Raw genomic sequence first — 26,780 nt, forward strand, 5'->3', positions numbered from 1 at the left:
TTGATACCACATTGCCGCCTTCTGAAGGACGACTTAACTGCGCTACGGTTGTCTAATTCAAATTCTTAGTTGTGCATAAAAGAAAATAGAATATAATGGATTTGGCCTATAGGAAAAAAATCATAATAGTCAGCTGCTCAGAGCTGTGCGCATTTTTATTTTTATTCATTGGAATTGTTGCATGCATGCATATTTTTAAAAAGCAACAGTTATCGAACAACAGCCAATGCATGACAAAAATAAGGTTTATCTAGTGGTGGCAACCTAGTTTTTTTTTGTTACTTGGTATTACTAGGTATTACTAGGTTATTTACCTAGTTTTCGCAAAAACTAGGTACGGTAATTCCAAAAAAAACTAGGTACTAGGTACTAGTAAAAGTACTTTAAAAAACTAGGTAAAATTTTTAACTAGGTAATTACCTAGTTATTTAGGTACCTAGTTTCAAAATTCAAACTAGGTACAACTTTTAAACTAGGTTCTTCAAAAATGTTTAATTTCCCAAAAAATCAAATGTAAACTGCAGTACCCATACCAAATAAAAAATTACCATAGACTTCGATTTTGAATCTCTTTGTATTCCTTTATTTGAATTACTGAAAAAAAGAACACAGATTAAGGGTTTATGTCAAATTTCTTATTGAATCTGAAAAGCGTTTGCGATTCTAGTAAAACTGATGACACGTCTGTTTTTTGCCTTTGCAAGAAAGCCCACCGCAAGAAAAAAGTCGCTCTGCGGATGCAGACGTTGCTGGCATGGCCAGATATTGCAATGCTATTCCAGACAGATTGGAAAACCTCCCTGACTTTTCTTTCCAGAAAGAAAATGGGTCAATTTCCGCATCGAACTCTCCCTTGTCCAATATATCCAAGTAATCCTTAAGCTCCATTTTTAATTCTACGAGACTTGTTTTGCAACGCATGGCTGGACATGGAGTGTCAACAAGTCTCCTTCGTTTGAAGAGCTGCGTATGCTCTGAATCAGAACCAGACAGCAAGATCTCTGTGTGAACTGTGATTGGCAAAGTAATAGTTAGTTAGTCTAAAATTTGTAGTGAAAAATCTTGAAGAAAACGTGGTGAGACTGTGAGAGATGAGACGTGGTGAGGGACTGTGGGCGCGAAAAAACGTTGAGCAGCCTGCACAAAGAAATATCAAGTGTGTCACATAAAAATGAATAAAAAACATCGTTGCCATTATTTTGACAACGCTGCATAAAAATCAAAATTACCTAGGTAATTATCTAGGTAATCATTTTAAAAAACTAGGTATTACTATTACTAGGTAATTTCTAGGTATAAAAATGGACCAAAAACTAGGTAAAAGTAGAGAAAAAAAAACTAGGTAATACTAGGTAACTAGGTAAAACTAGGTAATACCACCAACCAGGTAATACACCACTAGGTTGATCTGTCTTGACTAGAGTAAATTCAATGCCTGTAAAAACAAGTCAAATTTTGCTGCTATATATATTATGAAATTTTAATGTTAAATACTATTATGAAATGAAGACTTTACTTACCAATTTTCTGCCTTACCAACGCATAGACATGTCTATAGAGAAGTAAAACATCCTGCGTTGCGCGTTTTCCACAAATGCGAAAATCTCATTTGTGTCCAAGTTGGTCTGCTGCGGCTGCAGCGTCTTATGGAGAAACCATCTTCTTCACGTTAAAAATTAAGTTTTTATAACTATAATTTAGATTTCCCCCTTTTCTTCCTAGCAGTGGGTACCCTATTCATCTTTTCATTTCCCAATATTTTTTTCTAGCTCCAGTTCTATCTACTTTATTTTTATTTTATTTTTGTTTGTAAGTTGCTCGTCTCTTTTAGCCGAAGAATTTCGTTTGCTGCCAGAAATTCGTCTGCTACAAGGGGATGAACAACAAACCATTCACAAACAATAGCTAAATAAAAATAAACCAGATAGAACTAGGGCTAGAAAAAAAATTGGGAAATCAAAAAATGAATAGGGTACCCTCTGCTAGGGAGAAAAGGGGGAAAATCTTAATTATATTTATGAAAACTTATTTTTTAACATGAAGAAGTTGGTTTCTCCATAAGACGCTGCAGCCGCAGCAGACCAACTTGGACACAAATGAGATTTTCGCAAATGTGGAGAACGTGCAACGTAGGATGTTTTACTGCTCTATATGGAATGCTGTATCCCCGTATAATACGCGGACTGCGGACAGCTACCCTGTGGAGAAACTGCGGACTGCTGTCAAAAATTTTGGGCCAGTCCGCAGGTGAAAGTCCGCAGTTTCTCATGTCCGCAGTCCACGGTCCGCGTCCGCATTTTATCCTGGCCCTTTTTCTCTTCTTGGTTTGTGAAGTCAACTCTGTGTTGTTTCAAAGAACACATTCATCAAACAACTTGCTTGTTGGCTAGTTAAAAAATGTGGTCTTTTAAAGAATGTGAACCAAAATTGTTGCTTTTTAAAAATGTCACAAATGCTGGCGAAATTCGAGAAAGAATTATGAAAGCTAGCTTACCTTGCGCTGCCATTAACCCTCGATATGTATAGCAGTCAGTTTTTGGATCAGACATCTAATCTACATTATTAATATGATAGTTTCTTTGCTAGGTACTTGATACCTTTCAAGTATTGGTGGCTACTCAATTAGCTGTGATGAGTCAACAGAATCAAGCGCTGCGAACACATTCAGTGTTTTCTGAGATTGTTTATAACATGTCTCCCACAAGAAAGGTGAAAAATATCAAATAATTCATTAGTTTTAATTTTATATTTATATTATCATGTACCACCAAGATCTCAGATTCTTTAAAAACATTTGGAATGAATGACAAGGATACCACACTCCTCTGTGTGGTGCTGAACAAAGAAGATATGGTACTTGTATGTTCTCAAGTTAAAGGGGAATTGGCAAATCCTGTAAAGAGTAATTTTGGAATGTGTGATGAAGAGGAGCTAAGAAAAATTTACAAAATCAAAGAAGTAGAAACGAAAACTGTATCATTGTCGGATTCTATTATCAACAGAATTTCCACTAAAGAGATAGTTACATTGTAGCCCATAGTCAAAAACTAAATATTAAATAGTGGAATCAACTTTATTCTTCATTCATATTTGATTGTACATTTCACAATTTTCACTTCATCAGTTGGCCTGTCATCTTTATCGGTTTCAACAAACCCAATCCGTTTCACAACAGACATGCCAGAGTAGATCCTTCCAAATATGGAGTGCTTGCCATCAAGCCATTGTGTTGGGGCTAAAATAAATTTGAAAATTTACATTGATTTATTATTTCTTACAATCAGACACAAGTTCTCTATAACCTAGTGTTATGAAGAACTGAGATCCATTAGTGTTTGGCCCCGAGTTTGCCATGGATAGTATGCCAGCACCTGTAAATAATGAAAGAATGTTAATGGAGAAGATGTGGTTCTTTATCTATTCAGGAGATAACCTGAATGTTTTAATTCATCATGTAGTTCATCGGAAAAGTTGCGCCCATATATAGATGCTCCTCCTTTTCCAGTACCAGTGGGATCACCACCTATTGCTTTCTGATTTAAACACCTTTCATAGCCAATACAATAAAAAAAATTTCTTGTCACCTTGAATCATAAACTCTCTGATGATGCGATGAAATTTTGTGCCAGCATAATAATTCCTACGGCAGAGCTCTGCAAAGTTTCTGCAGGTATTAGGGGCATGGTTCCAATACAACTCTACGACAAGTTCTCCCATGCTGCAAAGATTAGATTGGAAGGCAAAAACATGCATTAGAAGATGACCATGTGAAATATTGATCAGAGTCTAGCAAGAGTTTACTAACGTAGTTTGAAGTACTGCAAACGGTGGTTGCCACGAAGCATCGGGAATCGACGCCATTCTACAGAATAAAACTATATTTGAGTTAGCAAAATGGACAGCAAATTGAACATGGACATAAATGGAGCTGTTAGGATTTTAAATCAAAGCATCCTTCGTGCACACTACTCTGCATAGTATATTATGGAAAACACCGTGGGACCAGAATAAAATGCGGACTGGACAAACTGCGGATTTTTACCTGCTAACTGGCCCGAAATTTTTGACAGCAGTCCACTAGAACCACGATATAATATGAAAGGTAGACGATCGTCCTATCCCAACATCGTCTCCGTGGTGGACACCAACTAGGGATCGGCCCCAACCCTAATCGGGGCGCATTTTTACCAATCGGGATTCGAAATTCGGTGCTCGAGGCGGGGGGTTCGGGGTGAAAATTTTTGAACCCCGATCTCAATCAGGGATGTATCGGGGTGCCTAATCGGGAATGCCACCCCGATTTCAGTCAATCGATCGACGTAAAAACATAATCAATAGAGTATAAATGGATTATTATGATGAAAATCGGGAGTTCGCCACGGTTGCCCCGATAAGAACCCGACAAAACTTCGTAGTTTGAATTCAGGCGCCATTTTTGCAAATGGCGTCGGGGCAAGCGGGTTAACCTAGATTTTTTCCCCTGTCCGCCCCGGCTGACGAAGTGGCACCCCGATTAAGCCCCGATTGCACTTTTCCGGGGCGGGGTGGTTAACCCGATTTTGGCTTATCGGGACCGATCGCTAACACCGACCCTTCGGTGGAATCGCGTTCCAATTTTTTCTGTATCTAATTGTAGTGCTGCCGCCAACGGTCGGTGCCTTCATTTGTTTTGTGCGGTTGTCATTGTTTATTTTTTTGATTATGTTTTGTTCATTTATTTGGTTTTTAGGTGAGTTGCGTTTATTTTTTTATTATTTCAAAAAATCTATGTATGGTAAGGAACGGTCAGCCGCGTTCCTTACATCCCTTTCTCTTTTTTTCCACGCTTACAACCTTTTTCCCCTCTTCTGCCGATAGGTCATCTACCGATGGCTCCGGCCTTCCATCTCCCTCCTACCTGGCCTTCAAACGTGTGAATTCTGCACATAGGTGATACATTTCCACACAAAATATTAATTCCCTTTGCGACACCTAACCCTAGGTGACCTTGCTCCTTCGTATAAATGTTGCCCCTTTCCAGATTGTCAGTCAGTCTCTTTTGCAGTCTTCTGCAGTCTTCATCAGCAGTCAGTCTTGTGTCAGTCTTGTGTCAGTCTTGTGTCAGTCTTGTGTCAGTCATGTTTCAGTCGCTTTTCGTTCATCTTCGAGTCTATTTGCAGTCTTCGTCAGTAAGTCTCTTTTAACCGGACTCGTCTTGTTAACTGTTATCTCGGTCTTTGGCAAAAACTTTGTGCAACAATAAACTCATCATCACACACAACTATTCCCCATATTCAATATTAAAAGTAATGAAAACTATTTTCTTTCCCCGTCCTTACAGTATGTACTATATTTAAATAGACTAAACTTTTTTAGTTAAAAAAACAAGTTGCTGTATTTGATTTCTGTTAAAATATAAACGAGGAATCAGTTTTTCATTCATTTATTACAATTAGTATCTTTATACTTACACGTAGACAACACAAAATTCACTAGCAGAATTCGATAGAATATTCCAGACGCTCTTGATCTTCAAGACTGAATTACAACGTACAAGCAAAACACACACTTGACACCAGACCAACGTGTACTTTGTCTTTTGTTTTCTCAGAAAAGCTAGCACTCTCAGTAACAGACGAAAACAAAAGGGTGTAGGATAAACAGTATCCACACTTTATGATTACAATTCAACACTTTCCCTTAATCATAACGTGATATTGAAATAAACTTAATTGTTAGATGAAGGAACTGCAACGACGCCCATAGCCGTCAAGAATGCAGTGAATGCAACAGAGGGTAAAGCTTTTGTAAAGATATCGGCTAAATTACTAGTTGTTGGGATGAAGAACATAGCAATTTGTCCCTCGGAAAATACTTGACGAATGTAATGAAATTTCACAGCAATGTGTTTGGTTCTGTCATAAAATTCTGGATTATGGACAAGACGTATAGCGCTTTGGTTATCGCAGAATAAAGGCGATGGTTCAATTTGACGGGAATTTAAAGTCTCAAGTAACAGTCTTAACCATACTACTTCTCTAGCTGCGTCACCAGCTGCATAGTATTCAGCCTCTGTCGAAGAACAGGCCACGGGTTTTTGAATTCGGCTTTTCCAGGAAATAGAACCTCCATTAAGTATGAACAACGTACCAGTTGTTGATCTTCTTGTGTCTGGACATCCAGCGTAGTCAGAATCAGAATAGCCAGAAAATTGATAAGTAAGATCGGTTCCGGTAAAACACAGACCATGCCGTGGGGTTCCAGCTAAATACGACAAAATTCGTTTAACAGCTTCCCAATGTGCAGGTCCTGGATTAACACTGAATCTAGAAACTTGTCCAACACTAAATGCAATATCAGGGCGGGTCATAATCATTGGATACATAAGACTACCAACAGCTTGGCGATAAGGAGTGGAGGACATGGAAGATTGTGCAGTGACAGTGGCTGGAGAATCTTTTACAGTGAGATGAGAACCAGGCTCGGCAGGAACCGTTTTGGGAACAGAATTTTCCATATAAATAGTTTCAAGAATTTTTGCTATATACAAACTTTGACAAACAAAAAGTTTCTTCTCAGAACGAACACGAGAAATTTCCAGGCTGATAAAACGATCCGCTGGTCCGGATGTCATTTTAAAATGGCTGGTAAAATAGTTTATAATCAGATCATTTCTTTCTTTAGTCCTGCTGCATACCAAACCATCATCGACCCACATGGCGATAATTGTTAGGTCATCTGGTTCTGATCCATGACCAACGTAAACACAAGGGTCAGCTGTAGAGGATTGCAAACCATATTTCACCAGGAAAGAATTAAATTTCTGGTTCCAGATACGAGGAGATTGCTTCAGTCCGTATAAACATTTCTTCAGACAACAGACGGATGATTCTTGGCCAGGTTCAACAAAACCTTCTGGCTGTTCAATATAGATTTCTTCGGCCAGCTCTCCATTAAGAAATGCGGTTGTTACGTCCAATTGAAGTATCTCCAAATCGAATGCTGCAACCAAAGATAGAACTACTCTAAGAGAGTCATGCTTCACTACAGGAGAAAAAGTTTCTTGATAGTCGATTTCAGGTTTTTGAGAATATCCTTTGGCTACAAAGCGAGCTTTGTAGCGGACAGGAATCAGGTTTAGATAACAAGGCCTCAGCTTAAACACCCGTTTGCTTTTGATGACAACACGACCGTGAGGTAATTTTGCAAGCACCCACGTCCCATTTTCAATTAATGAATCGTACTCTTCTTTCATCGCCTTCTGCCATAAATCAGCTTCGGTACTGGCAATGGCTTCTTGATAATCACTTGGCTCTGGGTGTCCATGTAGAATTGTTAGCATACTGTGCCAGACAGTTTGGCGACGTTCACGTACTGGTCTTGAGTTTAGAACAGGTACTGGCTGTAGATCAGGAATACATTCGTTAGACGGCAGATCATCGGTAGGGGTCACATCCATTTGATCGTCAATAGAACTGATTTGATCTTTATAGGAATTGAAGACATCCATATCTTGTTGATTATCCGGTTGATTGAGATTAGATGGGCTAGCAAGACGAGAAATACACTGATCAAGGAAAATCACACCCCGACTGGTCTTAATTTTTCAAAACATAGGATCTTAGCAACGAAATGACTTGGAAGCATCAGAATTACCAAGGTAAATGCAGAGGGTACCCTTAGGATCAAGTTAACGTCTATCTTCCTTTTGAATGAGAATGTAAACATAAGAGCCAAAAATACCCAACGTTGAAACATTCGGCTTGCGCTTGTACCAAGCCTTATAAGGTGTGATGACAGTGCAGGTGCTAGAGAGAACAAGATTCAAAACATAAATAGCACAGTAAACAGCCTCAGCCTATAGTTCTAACGGGAGTGCCCGATTTGCGTACAAAAAAGTTCGAGCTGCTTCGACAATTGTCCTGTTGTCGCGTTCCGCAACTCCATTGTGTTGCGGTGTGCGAGGAGCACTAGTCTCATGGCGAATTCCTTTCTTCCGTAACCATGATTGATAAGTATTATCTTCATATTCACCCCCATTGTCGGTTCGAAGAACACAGACAAGTTGGCCAGTTTCCGTATGTAGCTGAACTGACATATTCTTGGAATCATTGAGCAACTTCTGACTTCAGTTTAAGAAATCTTACTGTGCGATAGCCACTGCAATCATCTTTAAAGGTAAGAAAGTAGAATGCACCCCCAAGAGATTTAACTTGCATTGGGCCACAGAGATCACTATGTATGAGTTGGCCAATTTTTGTAGATTGGGCGAAGAACTGTTTGGAAACACAAGTCTTTTCATTTTTACGAGGATGCAGCCATGACAAAGTGACGTTGATAGTGGAGCATCCTGTGATAAAGTAGACCGTCGACAGCTCCATTGGCAGCCATTTTCTTTATGATGTCGTTACTGATGTGCCCAAGTCGAAAATGCCAGTCAGCATAGGTGTTCTTGAATAGAATAGAATAGAAGGGCTACTACAGCTACATCTTCATCTTTCCCAGGAACTGAGATGTTCAGATGATAAAGAGAGACCGACACGACTCCCAACTATGACATTGACTTGGTTGCAAAAGAATAGTACTTCACAACGAATGAAGTGTACATCCCAACCGAGATTCGTAACAGCAGCTATTGAAAACAGATTGATTCCCAGATCGGGGGCGAAAAGGACGTGTTGGATAGTTAAATGATGATGTGAGCCATTTAGTGTAGTAACAAAGACTATGTCTCCTTCTCCGAGCACCTTTACACTAACTCCGTTAATTCCACCAATCGACTGAGTTCTGGGTTTTATAGGGGCAAAAGTTTGAACGTCCATCGTTGACTGCACATGTGCACTGTAGCACCGGAGTCAGCAAACCAGTCCGAGTTGGCTCGAGCTGCGAGGGCAATAGCCTGATGTCAGAAAGGAGTAGTACCTTCAGCCAGTAGCTTTCTTTGAGGTTGAGCTTCTTTTTTCCCAATACGACAGTTTCGACTGAGATGACCTGGGGCGTGACAGTTGTAACAACCTCCATTTTCGAAATCAATAGAATATTGTCTGTCAATTTCAGTCTGATTGCTTTGTCCTTGTCCAGTTTGATTGTTCTGTCCTCCACCCCGATTACCTCGGAGACTGCGATTTCCAAAACTTCGACTTCCACGAATTACATAACCACCTCGTCCTCTAGGATATGGTGAAAATCTGTTGCCTGCATAAACTCCTCGAGTATTTGGTGGATCATCAACGATTTCGAAAAATGCTTTGTCGTCTTTACTTCTATAACCGCCATTTCGTTCCTTAGTTCTGAACTCTTCTTGAATAAGACCTCTTGTGAGCGAATCAATCTTGCGATCCACAACTGGCACACTTTCCCAAGCTGAGAGAAAGTTATGGAAGCTTGGAGGAAGAGACGTAGTTATTCTGATAAAAGATTGGATTCAGTGACAGGAGCTTTAGCATCCTCCAAAGGCTGAGCCAGAAGCTTGATTGCCTCAATATGATTCTTGACGTCATGTCCAGGCTTGAACTTGTAATTCAGATAAAGAGTCTGAAGACTTTGTTGCCTCACCTCGGTACTTTGCATATATCGTGTCGTTAACGACGTCCACATAGAAAATGCAGTCTTGCATGTAACTAAAGCTTCTTGCTGACCTTTATCACAAGAGTGATACAGGAAGCTGCGAGCAAGGTTATCTCTTTTGCGCCAAGTTTTTCTGGTTAAAACCTTTGCAGCAAGTACCGCTGCTGTTCCTTCCATCACCTAAAATTTTGGTGGAAACCCATATTTTTGTTAGACTTTGCCTCAGAATGATATAACGAATAATAAAATTCACCTCTTCTGGAATCCTGTCCGTTCCTAGGACTATCTCCTCCAATTCATTTCTTTGAATGGGAAACCAAACGCTTACATTCCAATTCACAAAATTGGTTCCATCAAATATTACAGGGCGTAGGGAGAGCGGGGTTGGATGGGACAGGGGTTGGATGGAACAGAGGGGTTTAATGTAAGTTCCTGTAATGACAGGAAAAATTCCTTTTAGCCCCGTATTAATAAGTGTGTGATGCATATGCTCAATTTTTTTTTTAAATTTCCAACCATTACTTCTATGGGAAACGGCTAAAATGTGTTTTACCGTTTTGGTTTTATTTTTTACCTTTTTTTCAAGGTAAAAAAGGTGTTTATATAACATCGTTTCATTGAAATGTAATTTCACCATTTTAAAGGAAATTTCTTCCTCTTCCATTTTGCTGTTTGCAAAAGGTATGTTGGTCCCTTCGTTCGTTCGCATTAAACGAAAACGTTGGGGTACCTTGAGCGGGGTTGGGTGAGACAGCAAGAACGGGGTTGGTTAGGATAACTTTTGGAAAGGTTCGATTAACTATCGATTAACTATTGATAAACTATCGATTCCTACACAGACAAGAGCTAACAAGCAGACAAGAATCAATCGTCTGATTAAAAGTGTCACTTAATTTTGCTGTAGTTCTCTTACAACACTTTAAAATGGTTTGTACAAAAGTAAATGAAGACATAATTATAGAAGAAGGGGCAATAAGATGTTTAAGAAATTTACATCAGTATGTGGAAAATGTGACATGTTGTGATACCCAATGCTTCAGGTAACAAACATTCATCTTTTAACTCTTCAATTGTCATTTCATCTTGTCTTTCATTAACTCTCTTATAAAACATTTCAGTTACGACGAGAAAGGAAACATAGCATTGAATTTTGGACAGAGAAAGAAGAAGCCAACACTGTGCTAGTTTGGTGTATGATTTCTTCATTTGCACAGAAGTCTGCCTTATGTCGAGTAAATGGCAAGTTTGATTCAAATAACTACAAGAATATTCTGCGGCAGTATGTGCTTCCTTTGAGTTTGAATGAACGTATTGGCCTTGTGTTCGACTGGTAAGAAAAGTTGCAAATAATGTATTGTCTATTGTAGGCCTATTACATTGTTGTCATTCCTGTTAACAGGTATCCTGTCCATCGCAGCCAATCTGTTAATGAGTTTTTGGCAGAGCACAAAAGGAACATTTTTGTTGTTGACTTGCCAAAGTCTTTTGGTGATATTATGCCACTTGAGCAATTGTGGCTGGAAATCTCTATCAAGTTTACTGAAGAGAACGTTAAAGCTAGCTCTATGTGCGGTTTGGAGAGAGAAATCACCTCAATGTGGTCAAAGGTTTGCACTGACGAATTTATCAAGCAACTCTTCGAGGAAATTCCCGTCAAACTTCAGCAGGTCGTCACCAATCGTGGTTCACAATACGTCGATTAGTCTTTTCATTTCTGTATTGCCAATTTCCATTGAGGTAAATGAAAATTTACATTATGTATCGAGGTTATGGAACATGTTGATAAAGATTGGAATACAAAGATCTCATTTCGTATTTGGAACAGAAAGATGATAAATTAATGAATAGCACTTACATTTACCTTTGATATTTTGATTTTTGACATAGGGAATCGATAATAAATTAGTGACATTGCAAGTTACTTAAATGCACACAAGTATGGTAATGAACACTAGAAATCTTTGTTTTAAATTTAAATTGCGAAATGACTAAGACGAGCTTAACCCAAAAACAACACACGTTTCACTTCACGAGGAATCCGGGTTCGTTGAATAGAAGCCTTTGATTTCAGCGACGGGGAGTAGTTCTTGTCATGATCAACATTTTCATTATTGCATTTCGATTTTCTTTTATTCTTCGTCACCTTCGCCGTAGCTGAATCCAATAAAGGCGACTTGGACGGTGGGTGCACTGATTCTGATTGGGTACGTAGAGTTGTCGTTGCTGTAGTCTTTGCAGTACAAACCTGCTCACGACAATAAAATAAGGGAAAGTTATCATATAGATAAGGCCACTGGGTGTCCACCTTCGAGATTTAGTTGGGCATACGTCAATGGCTTAACCGGGCTGAATGGTGAAGTGGCGCGCTATTGCGCAATTATTAAATAAAAAAAAACAGCAACGGGATAGCCTAGTTTGAAACCAAGTACCGGTTAAGTTGATCAATAATAAAATAATAATATAAAAATAATAAAAGGCCCGCGATGGCTAAAATAAGTAAAATAGTTGTAGTGCCAAAACGCTACGGTGGGTTAGGTTAGGTTAGGATCGCACATTTTGTCGTTGCCTTTGCCACTAGATGGCACCACACGAATGACTGATTGTACAAGCAGTTTTCACGGCTGACTTCATTGTTCTTAAAATGCTAATAAAACAAATGACAAACGACAGCCGCCTACGATATTTGTAAACAAACAGTCAAACACAAAATAAAAGTTATGAAATGAACACAAACACCAACAGATTTGAAATTCTGCTCAGACACGTAGTTTAATACGGCGAATCGAATAAGAAATGGATGAAAACGAAAAGTTCCCCAGTTTACACGCGATAATTCCCCCCAATTTTGCAGCCAATCACAAACCGACGGGAACCTCAAAAATTTGAATTTCGACCGAATAAATAAATATATAAAATGAACACAAACACCAACAGATTTGAAATTCTGCTCAGACACGTAGTTTAATACGGCGAATCGAATAAGAAATAAATGAAAACGAAAAGTTCCCCTGTTTACACGCGATAATTCCCCCCAATTTTGCAGCCAATCACAAACCGGCGGCAACCTTAAAAATTTGAATTTCAACCAAATAAAAAAAATTTTAAATTAAAGAAAAACACCAACAGACTCGAAAATTTGCCCAGACACGTAGTTTAATACGGCGAATCGAATAAAAAATAAATAAAAACGAAAAGTTCCCCAGTTTACACGCGATAATTCCCTCCAATTGACAACCAATCAAAACCCGGCTGGAACCCCTGGGGAAACAATAAACATTTTGGGGCCCATAACCACGGGATGGCCTTCAATCTTTCCCAAGGAAAATCTCTCAGGGATGAACATATTTAAACATTAATACAATAATCCATGCGGTAACTCAAAATTTAATTATCAAGTAAATCTTACTTTTTTGTTATTTTCTTTTTGGACTTTGCTCAATTTTTTGTTTCTTTCAACACTTTTGCGTTGTGTGCCTCTTTCAACTTAGCAATTTCTGGAGAATTCGTCAATACACGAGAAGAACCTCTGTTCGTGTTTCTGGGTACTCTTGGTCCTGTTTGGGCAACTCTAGGATGAGGTAACACTTCTTCTGGCGTAAAGCTTTTACGAGGCAGCTCATTTGAAGGCATTTCAGTGAGTGTTAATGGTAAAACAGCAGATCTAAGCAGAGTACTAGACGATGTCAAAATTGGAGTTAATTGCAACTTTCCACTACTTATTGTTAAAAGGTAGTGTGACATTCCATCTTCTTGACTTGTTGAAGTTGACGAGAGAACATTATCAGCTTGGACGTCAATACACACCCCAGCTGCAATGTAATTGTATTTAAAGTGTTAATTAATGCAGTTTAACAATCAATGTTATATAAAAATCCCTTGCTGATTTAGCTGACGATTAACTATATCACCTAAAACATCTTGTTGAGAATCTCATTGTGACACAAGAGCTGACAGTGAATTCATTCCTTCAGTTTCATTCGGTTGTGCTACTAAGTAGATAAACGATTATCAAACACAATCATTAAATATAATTTCTCATTTACTATACCATTAGGCAAATCAGTCACAGACGATGGTGCAAACATGTGCTCTGGGATTGCATGTCGGTTGAATGGATAAATACCGCAGGCAGCAAATGCGGATTTGATGTTTTTGGAATTAAATCTCCTCTCGTATGGTACTTTTGTTAACTGAGGCACATCATAAATGGAAATTCTCTCCCCTGGATGATTTCGCATCCAGTGACGGTGTTCTTGTGACATGTCCGATTTCATCGGACCAAATAAACACTTGTCGAGGGGCTGAGTCACATGAGATAGGTGAGGTGGCAACGTGAACAGAACTATACCACTTTTCTTGCAAAACTCAGCTACGGGATAGCTAATGTGGCTAGTGTGATTGTCAAGTATAAGAAGAATTGGCTTCTCAGGAGAACAGTTAAGATGTTTCAATAGATGCTGCAACGACATCAAGAAGAGCTCAGACGTCATCCAACCGGAAGGACATGCTAAAGGGAGGAAACAAATTTATCATTTTGGTGAGGTTCACCTTAACTCTTCGGAAAATGAAGGTGCCTGTAAAGGCTTTACCAGCAGCGTTTACAAATGCTAACATGGTAATATTAATCCCTTGCTCCCCACCAACAGAGCTACTCACCTGAAAAATAGATAAAAATGTAATTTCAGTTCAACAATTAAATTACCAGAAAATTACAGCTTTAACTCCTTTCTCGGCAACAATATTTTGAGGGTCCACCACTGTTGGGATATTTGTTTCGTCAGTCTTAAAGATTTCTTCATCTGTAAACTTGTGCTTTTCATACAAGTCATACAAGTCATCAAAATATTTGTCGATGATGACGTGGTTGACGGCTGCAGCTCGAGCTTGGCTCGTCCTTTCAGGTTTTCTAATGGACAGCCTTGAATTTTGTCTTAAGAATGAGGAAAACCAATCTTTTCCAGCTTCTTCATTCACTTCCCAACGAGATGGCATTTTAATGTTGTTTGACTTTGCAAAGAAATAAGCTAGTTTCTGGTATCACTTGGTGTCAGTCCGTGGTTTAATTTTTGTGCCACAATCAGGTAGTTTGTAAGTTCACATTCTTCTTGTTCATTAAAAATTTGACGGTTGTGATATGTTTTCTTGAAAGAGTGAGTGACATCACTCACACTGTTTGATTTAAGTAGCCGATGAATAGTGGACTTGGATAGTCCTTGTACTGCTACCATGGTATAATAGGTTAGGGTACTTTCACTGGGCTCTTTTCATGTGTCTTTGATTTCAGGCCCGTAGGTGGTGCTGATTGAAGGAGCAGGCTGGATTTACATTGTAGGTATAGGGGAAAAGATTGTTTTATTCCTGAATTGTTTTTAAAAACTTTTATTTGGTGAGTGTCGTATTTTTTATTTTGTAGATTTCACTGTCAGAAATACATCCATGTTAATTTTGCGTTACCCACACCTATATAACTATTTTTTTTTAATTATAAACTTTCGCTTCCGTGGCGAGCCAAATATTTTGGTAACTATGGAAACGAAGCAGACGACTTGGCATTCACAGAGATTCTTAGTTTTTCGAAAACCTCTTGTGAATGTTCGTCTTTTCATACAAAATATCTTCTGTTTACTTCAAAAAAAATGCCGTCAAAGTGCTGTGTACCGATGTGCACTTCCGGTTACGTGTTCAAAAATAAAATTTCTGAAAAAATCCCTATGTTTACCACCAAGGATAAGAAACTCCAACTTCAGTGGTCAAAAGCAATAAAAAGGAAAAACTACAAAGTTAACGACAAGTCTTATGTATGCGCACATCACCTTACAGAAAATGATATTAAAAATGGAATTTACTTACAAGTTGGAGATGAAACAGTTTTTAAAGAACAGCGCTGGTCTCTCAAACCAAATTCAATTCCAACGATATTTCCAAGTAAGTATTTGTAACATGCCAATCATCATTTCTTACTTTAACTTAAAATATATTTTCTTATGATAGATTGCCCAGCTCATCTCTCTAAGGGGAACAAAAAAGCCAAATTGGATTGTAATGATGGAAGTGTTTCCAAAAAAGTCAAATTGGACCAACAGTTTGTTACTGAAAGATCCACAACTGAAACGGCAGACAATATTATCCAGTTGGAGACTGAGACTGAAGGAGAAGTTACTCAAAATGTAGATGAAACTTTCCAATTTAATGCTAGGAGACGTGACAATGAAGTCGTAGATGCTACAATGCAACTTGACACTGAGAGAGATGTACAGTATCCTCCACAAAAAAGTGTTGCTCCGTTTTCCAAATTTTTCTCGCAGGAAAAAATACTGAAATCATGGCAACCGTCTCGCTTTTGCAGTCAAAACAAACAAAAAAAAAATTGCATGCTTTTTTTTGTGTGTAGAGTACCCACCAAACTATTAGGTACACCCCCCTTTTTTCAGTGCATTCTTATGGCACTACGTGTCTTGGAAAAAATGCAATAACTATTGAACCGCTTGGGCTAGATTTTTTTTCTTTTTTTCCGTGAGTAGATCTAATGATGATCTACATTTTTTATACACATGAAGTCGTCGTAGGATTAACCCCCACGGCGCTACGGTATCGTTCACTTTATTAGGTACACCCCGTTTTCCCCCATATGCGCCATGTTAAATACGGCGTTTTCAAAAATATACAAAAAATACTAAAAATAAAGCTAAAATCTTTTTCTTTGTGCCAAAAGATGCACAATTCTTCACTCTATACTAATCCAAAGTATGATTTACAGTCAAATCAACTAAAAGAACCCTTCTATATACCCCAAAGTTTACCCCCCTCAACATTTTTACGGCAAAATCAAAACTGGCGATGTCGCCACCAGAGGCACTGCAAGATTCGGGCTGTTGCTACCAGCCGCCAGCTTTCACAGAATATGGTTTGAGGTTACTTTAATTCTCTTCGTGAATCACGTAGTTATTTTTATACAAAAAAATGTGTTTGATGGCAAATTTTCATTTGCAAATATTGTGAAAAAGCGAAAAGTTTCAATTTTAATCTTAGTTTCATTATAAAATAAACAATTAAATATGCAATATGCGATGCGGAAAATAAAATAATCAGAATTTTTTTAATATCTTGTGTGCCCTCCCTTGGCTAGTATTACTGCTCGGCATCGGTCAGCCATTGTGCCGATGTATCGCTGTATTAATTCGGGCGTAATCAAGTTCCAAGCTTTCTCCAGTTCCATCCAAATGGTTCTCACGGTGACTCTGTCGGATTCTTCTAGCCTAGATTTTACAAAATCCCAAACCTGCTCAATAGGATTTAAATCCGGGCTCTGAGGAGGCCAAACCATGCGCTTTAACACTCCTAGACCCAAATAACAAATTTTAGAAAATAATAATTAGGCGAGAAATCATTTGTCTACCTAATTTTTCTTTTCTTTCTAAATATCCTCGACAAAGATGTGACGAATGTTTAGGATCATTGTCTTCTTGATAGACAAATCCTTCTCCGAGTAATCGAAGACCTCCTGGCACTGCCTAGTATAAAATTTTACTGTCATTTGTGCTAACAAAACAAAAGAGAATTTTTTTTACCTTACGAATCAAAATTTGGTGATAAGTTTGCTTAGTCATGATCCCTTCTATTCTGTGCAGTGGTAAAGCTCCTTTAGCACAAATTGCCCCCAACACATAACCGAACCCCCTCCAAATTTTACAGTTGGTACAAGGCACTCATTCCTATATCTTTCGCCGGCTTTTCTCCTGACAAATACGCGTCGATGTGTTCCAAAGACTTCTACTTTAGTTTCATCAGTAAACAATACTCGATTCCACTGTTCTTCAGTCCAATTTACATGTTCTTGAGCAAATTTTAGGCGTTTTCGTATATTAGCTTTTCTGAGAAGAGGTTTTTTGCACGCAACTCGGCCGTTCATATCAAAACTTTGCAGGGATCGACGCACAGTCGACAATGAAACTGGGGTACTTATTGCGGTGTTGACTTCTTGAGTAAGAAGAGGCAAAGTTTTTCTACGATCTCTTTTTGACAATAAGTGTAAATATCTAGCAGATGCATCGGAAATTTTACGTTTGCAAGAAGTCTTCCTTTCCCTTTTTCCTATGCATTCAGTCTCATTAAATCTATTGATGGCCTGCTTTACTGCGTTAACACTACGGCCTAGAACAAGAGAAATATGACGTAACGAAGCACCTTCCTGTCTAAGTGTCACAATTTTAGTTTTTTCCATCACAGTCAAATCACTCGCTCTCCCCATTTTCACCTTTGGACAGAAATTTTGAATGGCGTGATCGCCACAACTTGTAACTTGAGAATAAATGAAGGCTCGATAAAATCGCGGGTAAAAGAAACAATCGGAAACAATGTAGTCATTTTCTTGGGGTTAGGCAAGATATTCTTCAATGAACAAAGAGAATTTTCCCATTTAATGTAATTGATTCTTTCAATTTCTTCCCGCCGAGGAGGTGAGGTAACATATCAGAATCTACCCCAAACCATATTCTGTGAAAGCTGGCGGCTGGTAGAAACAGTCCGCATCTTGCAGTGCCTCTGGTGGCGACATCGCCAGTTTTGATTTTGCCGTAAAAATGTTTAGGGGGGTAAACTTCGGGGTATAGAGAAGGGTTCTTTTAGTTGGTTTGACTGTAAATCATACTTTTGATTAGTACAGAGTGAAGAATTGTGCATCTTTTGGCACAAAGAAAAAGATTTTAGCTTTATTTTTAGTATTTTTTGTATATTTTTGAAAACGCCGTATTTAACATGGCGCATATGGGGGAAAACGGGGTGTACCTACGGTTAATCCTACGACGACTTCATGTGTATAAAAAATGTAGATCATCATTAGATCTACTCACGGAAAAAAAGGAAAAAAATCTAGCCCAAGCGGTTCAATAGTTATTGCATTTTTTCCAAGACACGTAGTGCCATAAGAATGCACTGAAAAAAGGGGGGTGTACCTAATAGTTTGGTGGGTACTGTATTTTGCAATTAAAAACTATGCCATCTAGCGCTTATAAGGAATTTTTATATTTTGGGCTACCGGGGGGGTGCCTCTTTTTTGTGAAGGATACTGTAACTCAACTTGAAAATGTGAATTGGGAAAAAGACATCAAGACTTTTGTATTCCCATATAATTGGTCATATTGTAAGAGGGAGGAAGAATTCCACATTTTCAAAGTTGAAAAAGACACGGGAAAATTGTCTATAGAAAAAAATGTGGTTTTAAGCAATGGCAACTTAAGCTATGAAGTAAAACAAGCATCAGTACCACAAAATGAAGAAACGTTACCATCATTACTAACATCTATTGATATGGTGAAAAACATAATCGATACTTTCGATAAGTTGGAATTATGCGGTGGAATTTTATTGGTATCTCATTCACAAGACGTTCAAGAGAAGTCGAAACTACAACAAGTTACCGAAGGATATGAAGAATGTAATGTTTGGCGTTCTTACTCATGCCGGCGAGTATTGCAGCTCATGTCGTCGAAGTACCCTAACAAACGAAAATACTCTGCCTGCCAAGAATGTCGGAACCTAAAAATAATTCTAAGGAAACATATGTGGAATTTTAAACAAATGTCACTGAGCAACAAACTACTGAAATGTAGAAAGGCAAAAAACAAGGCACAAAGGACAGCAACACGGAAATCGGCCATGTTAAACGTTATTAATTTGCAACGTTTAATCCACAAACTCGTCATAAAAATTTATTATTTTAACTTTAGAGGGCGAAACAAGAACTTCACGAGCTGCGGTCGAAAGTAATTGTTAACTCACAGGAAGCTTTCGAAGGATACATCCAGACTCTAGAACCTCAGGTGTAAAAACATTTTACTGCTTCCCTATTTGCGATAGTTGCATGTAGACTAGAAAAGTACTTATCTTTATTATTTTTAGTTGTTAGTATTCACATTTTGACATTCGCTATATGAAGCAATCTTATTATTGATTGATTTTTAAAACATTTCATTTTTTTTATTTGCGGTAGTTTCATGTATTACAATACTTCGCTTTGCTAGTTTTAGTTATTAGTATACCCATTCTGACACTCGCCATCTGAAGCAATCTTATTATTGGTATATTTAAATTCCTTTTTCAATTTTACATTCCAAATGAGTAAATGAAACATTCTTAAAATCATGTAATTTTGTTTCAAAGAAACTTCCTGTTTTAATGAAATACATTATCAGCAACTCTCTGTATTTCTATTTTCTCCAGGAACGAATGGTAATCAAAGCAATCCTTAGGAAATCTGCGTGTAAAGACAAAAGAGGAATACGGTATGATACAGAGTAGTTGTTACACTGCTTGTTGCTGCGAGTGAAAAGTCCAAAGGCATATGATCATCTAAGGGGAAATGGTAGTAATGGAATCCTTCCTTTACCATCTTACAGCACCATCCAGAGACTCATCCGTGGTATTCCTGGCACTTTTGGAATCAACGAATTCTCCATCGATGCAATTGGGCGTAATCTAGCAAGTAAAGCCAAATACCTTAGAAAGGGTTCGTTAGTATGGGACGAGATGTCCGTGAAAAAGGCGGTTAAATTTTGCAAGCAAAAAATGAAATTCGATGGCCTAGTTGATTATGGAGATAACATGATAACTAACAAAAGTGACAAACTCGCAGATCATGCCCTTGTGTTCATGTTCAGATGTTACAGATCAAAATGGGTACAACCTATTGCTGTGTTTGCAACAAGCGGTGCAGCAAATGCAATGGTTATTCAGAACATTGTTGTAAAGGCTGTAAGTGCTTTTCAAAAGAAAGGTGCAATTGTGACAAATGTTGTTTGCGATGGTCACCAAACAAATAAAGGTGTCCATACGTTATTTGGTATATCTGGAAAAATGAATGATGTCACCAATTACATTCTACATCCTATGGAACCAGACGAAAAGATTTACTTCCTCTTTGATGTTCCGCACATAATGAAGTGTATTCGGAATCACATATTCAAACACAAATATGTACAGGTACATAGTTTTACAAAATATTTCACAGAAACACCGTGTAACATTTTTAAGTATTTGTAAACATTACAGTTTCAAGGAGAACATGTACAGTTCGATCATTTCAAGAACCTGTATAGTACTGAAGCGCAATTTTGCTCAGGAATGTGTCCGAAACTATCATATGCACACATTTACCAAAATACCTGGCAAAAAATGACAGTAAAGTTATGCACTCAGGTATTACATAACCAATTATTTAACTTCTTTTGTTAATTACACGGTTTGATTCTGCAGTTACTTTCGGAATCTCTGGCGTGCGCATTTGAATACTTTGCTGATGACCTCAAACTTTAATCGTTTAAGGATACTAAACCAACGATAAAAATGGTCCGAATGTTGAATAACGCATTTGACGCCATGAATGGACGATGTCGAAGTGAATCTATCAACAAATCAAACTGGCCCGCCAAAAAAAAGGTAGGTGTAGGATTGTTTTCTTTTAATGCAACGTTTTTCATTTTAAATTTTTTTTTCCTTTTTCAAAAGATCCTTGAAGAAACGTTAGATGCAATAGAGATGACGGAGACAATTTCAGCGGAACTTAAACTTATACCCTTCATGTTATTGATTGCTTATTGATTGTTTTGGCTTGTGCTAACTGCATCCTTTCTTTTCTTTTCTTTATTTGCATGTTTTGAGGCCCTATCGGAGCAAAACACAGTTTGTGTATATCGAGCAGTGGGAACTGTTTTCCTTTTGCGGATTGCCCCGGAACCCCTCTCACCTGCTCTTCTCTTCTGTTAGGCTTGTTGTATTTGTTGTTTGCTCTTCCTGGCTTACTAGTATAAGCCAAAGGCAAAGATGCCGGATAGCTCGGACGGTGACTCCGTTCGTGACTCTGTCAGCAATCTGAGCCAGTCGATTAGCCAGTCAATCAATTGCCACAATGAGGAGTGCAAGATCATGTTTGTTCCCATTAACAAAAGGTTCAAGTATTGCCCAAACTGTAGAGATAGAACAAAAGTAACTCCCAAGTCAGGTGGCGTCAAACGTGCTGCCAATGTAATTTCCCCTCTGTCTTATAATAATCGTCCGAAACACTCTAAGGGAGAAGAGTTGGCGTTTGCTTTCAACGAGACTTTCGGTCTTGACATAGAGGACTTCATGGTCATGGAGAGAGTCAATCAAATTGAGGTGTTTAGAACTCTTATTTGCAATCTCCGTGAAAATGATTCCAAAGTTGATGAGAGTATGTCCCGGCTTAGAGAAAAAATTAGTGTCTTAGAGAGCGAGTTGTCCATTGCCAGGAACTCTCATCCATTGTTACCCGATATGGAAAAAGAACTCGTGCGTGTCAAACTTGCTCTCGCCGATAAAGACATTAAACTTTTTTAACTCACTGTGGGTGGATCAAGCCGAGTCCCAATTCACGTCCCATCGCCCTCTGCTCAGTTAAATTACGTCAATCAGTCCTCGTCAATTGCGTCTGGCCCGTTGGCTCCGCCTCCGATTAAAAAACCTTCTGCTATCATACCGGTAAAACCATTTTTGATTGCTAGAGTCAGGGATACGATCTCCGTTAAATCGATCACGGAAAGTTCTGTGGATAGCTTGCTCGGTCTAGAGGAGGATAAAGGGGGACCTGTCGTACAACAGTTGATCCGACACAGCGGAAACTCAGTAAAGCTAATCTTTAGGGACGAAGCTAACCGTGACAAAGCCCGAGATCTCCTGGACTGTCCGGAAGCAGAAAAGGTTTTTCAGAATGTACATGCCCCGGTGAAATGTTACCCGGCCATTCTAAGGCTGAACGGTGTGCCCGGGCTCAGTATGATTAGAGAAGATGGATCAATCAGCAGCGCTGACTTATTTAATGCTAGAACCAAGCAAAGTTGCAATCTCATAAACAAGCTAAATTCCGAGAATCCATTACTGAAAGGTAAAATTGCTAATGTCAGAATCCTTTTCAATCGTGCCGAGTTCTCGTTAGTCAGAGTAAGCTTACTCTGCAAAGATACCCGTGATAGTTATCTGGAACAGGGACGCTTAAAATTAGACAATTTGTCACATGCCGTCATTGAAGTAGACTACAATAAAGAGGTCAGATTCTGCAATCGATGCCAAGGCTATGGGCACTTAGCCAGGTTTTGTACCAATCCAGTTACATGTGGTAAATGCAGCCAAGCGCATGCCACGCAGACTTGCAATGTCTCCCACCCCAGCCTGAAATGCGCTTCTTGTTCCCTGAATCATGCAGCTGGTTCTTATGTGTGTGCGGCTCATAAAATTGCGGTTGCGAACTTCGTAAAATACAACTCATCTAACCAACTATGAGCGGCCCCAATTCCTCTTTACGTCTCCAGACTCAACCAATATTCAAGTGTCTTCAAATAAACCTCCGGCATTCTAAGCTGGCCACGGCCTCCCTCTCTCAGGTTATCCTAGAGAACAGTGTCGATGTCATTTTTATTCAAGAGCCTTATGCGCTCTTCACACCCACACCCACTCTGTCTGATATTCCCCAGGGTTACGTAGCGTTCCACGCTCTTGGCTCCGACCATGCTTATGGTGCGGCCATATTGGTTAAACTTTCGTTGGCTACTTCTTGTCGTGCAGTGTCAAGATGTGTTAGTAATCACATTGCAGTGGTTGACCTGCATTCGTCTAAAGGTTCTGTCCGCTTCATCTCGGTCTATCTCCGTCCATCTATCCCTGATTTCATGGCTGCTCTGCAAATTGAATTGACCCCTTTGATTACCCCACTCACAGTGTTGTCTGCCGACTCCAACGCCAATAACAGACTCTGGAACTCTCCGGCAACTGATCAGAAAGGCGTTGCGTTCGAGTTATTCTTGTCTGAAGCTAGTTTAAGATTGGCCAATTGCAGCTTAGCGGAGCTGAATTTCGTTCCAGGTGGCACTACGTTCATGGACATAACGGCCATAGGTGGCAATATTGGTCTGTCTCGTTGGTTTTTTCCATCCATCCCATCGTTCTCCGACCACCCAATCATATATTTTGAGATCGGTCGCCCCTCTGTCACTCCGATTAGATCTGTTGACAGTCGGTCTCCGAGAATCCCTCACATTTCTTGTATCAACACGGCGGAATTGCGCCTAAAAGTGGCAGCTACAATTGGTAGAATAGTGATACCGTTAGTAGCATCGGAGCAGCAGATAGATTCCTTAGTGACCGAATTGACTGACGTCGTTTTTGTGGCAGCGTGTGAATCAAGGAGCAACCAACGCTCGCGTCAGTCGCGGGGTATGCTTTGGTGGAACCAGGAGCTATGCGCTCTGAGACATAGGGCCAGACAGGCCTTCAAAGGCTGGTCTGCCTTGAGAACAGAGGAAAACAGGGCCATTTTTTCAGCCTCTAAGGCTATTTATCAGAGAGAGTTGCGACGCGCCAAGAGAGCTTCTTGGAATCTCTTATGCAAAGCAAACCTCGACAGTAACGATCTTCATTCTGCTCTAAAAGTATTATCGGGTAAAACTCAGGGCATTAGTCTCCCGAACGCGCTAGTTGTAAATGGCTCGACGGTGAGCGATGCGAACTTGATTCTAAAGCAGTGTGCCTTGCACTTCTTTCCTAAAGAGCCCTTGTCCCTTCCATCTCACCTACTGGTGGAGTCCTTTGTTGACAATGTAGTTTCGGTCCCCTCCGTAATTGAAGGCCCTCCTGTCACTGTGGAAGAACTGGACGCCGCATTGGATTCAATCAACTACAAAGCGGCCCCCGGATCCGATGGTCTGTCGGCTACTATTATCAAGGAATGTTTCCCTGTATTAAAGGCTCATTTACTCTTCATTGTAAGAGAATGCGTTCGTCTTCAGTTCTTTCCCCAGGCCTGGAAAACTTCTAAAGTCCTCATAATTGGTAAGCCAAACAAACCATCATACGATGCTCTAGGCAGTTTTCGCCCCATTAGTCTAGTGAACAATCTTGCTAAGGTGCTCGAAAAGATAATTCTGAATAGGTTCCAATGGCATTCATCGTCAGCCAACTGGCTTAGTCCCAACCAGCATGGTTTTACTTCAGGAAGGTCAACAGAATCGGCAGGTCATGCACTCGTAACGTTTTGTGAAGCAGGTATGCTCAGCAAGCGTACCACTGCTTCCGCCTTTTTAGATATTAAAAGCGCTTTTGACGCTGCCTGGCACCCTGCAATTCTAGCGGCTCTTGCCCGGCGCAAGTGTCCGACTTACCTGGTCAAACTTGTGTCTTCCTTCCTATCAAACAGACTGGCTCTTCTCTCCCATAACGGGTCATCAGCCAGCGTTAATATTAATTTAGGCTGCCCTCAGGGTGGAGTTCTATCTCCCTTTCTGTGGTCCGTCCTTATTGACGACGTCTTGAGACTAAGCTTTGATTTTCCGTTCGCCATAGTAGGCTTTGCAGATGACCTCACCTTAGCCACATCGCACAAAGATCCAGCTATAGCGACTCTCAACCTCCAACTTATGTGTAATCAAGTCCTCAACTGGTGCGTACAAAACAAAATGTCATTGAGTGCTCCAAAATCGGTGTTCATGTTAATATCAAAAAAATCTGTTGATTGGTCTGATCTTCATCTCTCTATTAACGAAACTCGTATAGGCCCCTCCCTCTCCACGGTTTTCCTTGGTTTGACTCTCGATGCACGTTTAAAGTGGTCGCTAAATGTAGCAAGGAAAATTGCGGCCGCAAAAAAGGCTTTTTTCTTATTGAGGTCATACCTCAGGGCAACATGGGGATACGATGACAGGCGTCTCCGATACCTATACCTCTCTGCAGTCGAACCCATTCCTCTGTATGGGTGCTCCCTATGGGCCCCTTTTCTGGCCACAAAAAAAGGAGTGAAATGTGTACGCTCATTCCAAAGAGTGTTTGCAATAGCCAGAACCAAATCTTTTAAAACTACCTCTACTGATGCCCTGTTGGTCCTTGCCAATGTGGACCCAATTGATTTTACTGTGATGAAAACTGCGTACCTCCGTCTTTCGACTAGTAATTATGCGAACTTCTCGTGCTCCACTAAAAAATGGCTGGGCAAATACTTTCCAGACGTCTTGTTACTGCCGACGCCGGGAGGCAATAGTCCTTCTCCTCTCCCTCCTAGATGGCCACCTTGGGTTTGTCTTCCCAAGCCAATTCAGCTCAATCAGGGATGTTCTCTCCATCCAGCCTCAGCCCAGGTTGCACGCATCTTTGTTACAACAGCCCGATCTGCCGGCATTCCTCGGTTTGCTATTATCTCTGCTAATCACAAGAATGTTGTTGACCTTGACTCTGGTGCTCTCCCTGTCTTCACAAGTGATAATATGACAAACCTATTCGCTATGCATCGGGCCCTTGTGCTCACTGCTCGAGCGCTACAGTCACATGAACATGTGGAAATCCTCTCTCCTTCCACTAAACTGCTTAGTTTTCTTATTCTAGGCAAACTAGTCTCTAGCCTTCAGCTAAACTGTCTGGATTCCATGGTCCCAATTCGCCACAATACATCGTTTTACGTAGCTCAGGACCTCTCGTCATCGTACGGTCTTTGCCTGACTCGGGTGATCTGTGAATCCTCAGATATACGTCACCCCGTTATTGAGTTGCATCAGCCGAAAGAGGTAGCTAGTGCGGTAGCGTCCATGCTCATCAAGTCTCTTCATGAACGAGAGTGGGCTTCCGGGTTAAACGCTACGACGACCAGGTCATTCTTTCCTACCGTGCAGTCGGCCTCAATGCTTCTCTCTGCACAGCTGAACTGCCAGCTCTCTCAGATCCTGTCCGGCCACTCCGCACTCAACTCTCACCAATACCGCTTTAAATTTCGTCCTTCTCCCGCCTGCTCCTGTGGTGAGCCCCATGAGTCAATAGAGCACTTTCTATTTTATTGCATTTTATTCAGCCAACCTAGGATCAGCTTCTCTGCAGCGTGTAGTGATTGCGAGATACCCTGGCCCCCCTCACTCGACATCATCCCTACGCACCGGGCCGTTTGGACAGCAATGGTGCGATACATCTCTGCGACCAAAAGACTCAGGAAGACTTAACACACCCACAATTATTTGTATTTCTGTTGAATGTATAACCCCTTGATAATACGTCCCTATGTCTTGTACGCCGTGTCGGCAGGAGCTGGGAGATCGACCGCACCATGTAATGACGGATGAGACTCTTCCCAGCTTCGGCTGTCGTGAGGCCAAAGACCCTTTATTGCTGTTCGAACTTTCCCTTTTTCCTACTCTGCATCTGTTTCCCTGCTATCAGACCAGGTTGGTTTCGACCTCGCCCTGTGCGACGGA

General features: G+C 40.0%; 3 protein-coding genes and 2 pseudogenes across 4 annotated transcripts; 3 read left to right on the forward strand and 2 right to left on the reverse strand.

Annotated features, from left to right (window-relative positions):
• The first annotated feature begins 2,294 nt into the window (after positions 1–2,294).
• On the forward strand, positions 2,295–3,257 carry LOC116920066 (EKC/KEOPS complex subunit Tprkb). Its single transcript, XM_032926129.2, has 3 exons — positions 2,295–2,520; positions 2,587–2,709; positions 2,773–3,257. The coding sequence occupies exons 1-3, from the start codon at positions 2,398–2,400 to the stop codon at positions 3,031–3,033; spliced, it is 507 nt and encodes a 168-aa protein (XP_032782020.2). The 5' UTR covers positions 2,295–2,397; the 3' UTR covers positions 3,034–3,257.
• On the reverse strand, positions 3,055–4,022 carry LOC116920068 (peptidyl-prolyl cis-trans isomerase-like 1). 2 transcript variants are annotated; one of them, XM_032926130.2, is made up of 5 exons: positions 3,806–4,013; positions 3,585–3,718; positions 3,434–3,523; positions 3,303–3,371; positions 3,055–3,235 (listed from the first exon to the last, which is right to left on the reverse strand). In XM_032926130.2, exons 1-5 carry the CDS (start codon positions 3,859–3,861, stop codon positions 3,081–3,083), a joined length of 504 nt encoding a protein of 167 aa, XP_032782021.1. In that variant the 5' UTR covers positions 3,862–4,013; the 3' UTR covers positions 3,055–3,080. The 2 variants fall into 2 exon arrangements, with proteins under 2 accessions (XP_032782021.1, XP_045028038.1); XM_045172103.1 differs by lacking the exon at positions 3,434–3,523 and having other exon boundaries at positions 3,806–4,022.
• A 6,448-nt stretch (positions 4,023–10,470) lies between these two features.
• On the forward strand, positions 10,471–11,349 carry LOC116920513 (annotated as a pseudogene).
• An 83-nt stretch (positions 11,350–11,432) lies between these two features.
• LOC123471259 lies at positions 11,433–14,079 on the reverse strand (annotated as a pseudogene).
• An 11,524-nt stretch (positions 14,080–25,603) lies between these two features.
• On the forward strand, positions 25,604–26,528 carry LOC123471261. Its single transcript, XM_045172363.1, has 3 exons — positions 25,604–25,679; positions 25,924–26,185; positions 26,384–26,528. Exons 1-3 carry the CDS (start codon positions 25,604–25,606, stop codon positions 26,526–26,528), a joined length of 483 nt encoding a protein of 160 aa, XP_045028298.1.
• The last annotated feature ends 252 nt before the right edge of the window (positions 26,529–26,780 follow it).

This window comes from Daphnia magna, linkage group LG4, assembly GCF_020631705.1.
Source record: "Daphnia magna isolate NIES linkage group LG4, ASM2063170v1.1, whole genome shotgun sequence".
Classification (NCBI taxonomy): Eukaryota; Metazoa; Arthropoda; class Branchiopoda; order Diplostraca; family Daphniidae; genus Daphnia; species Daphnia magna.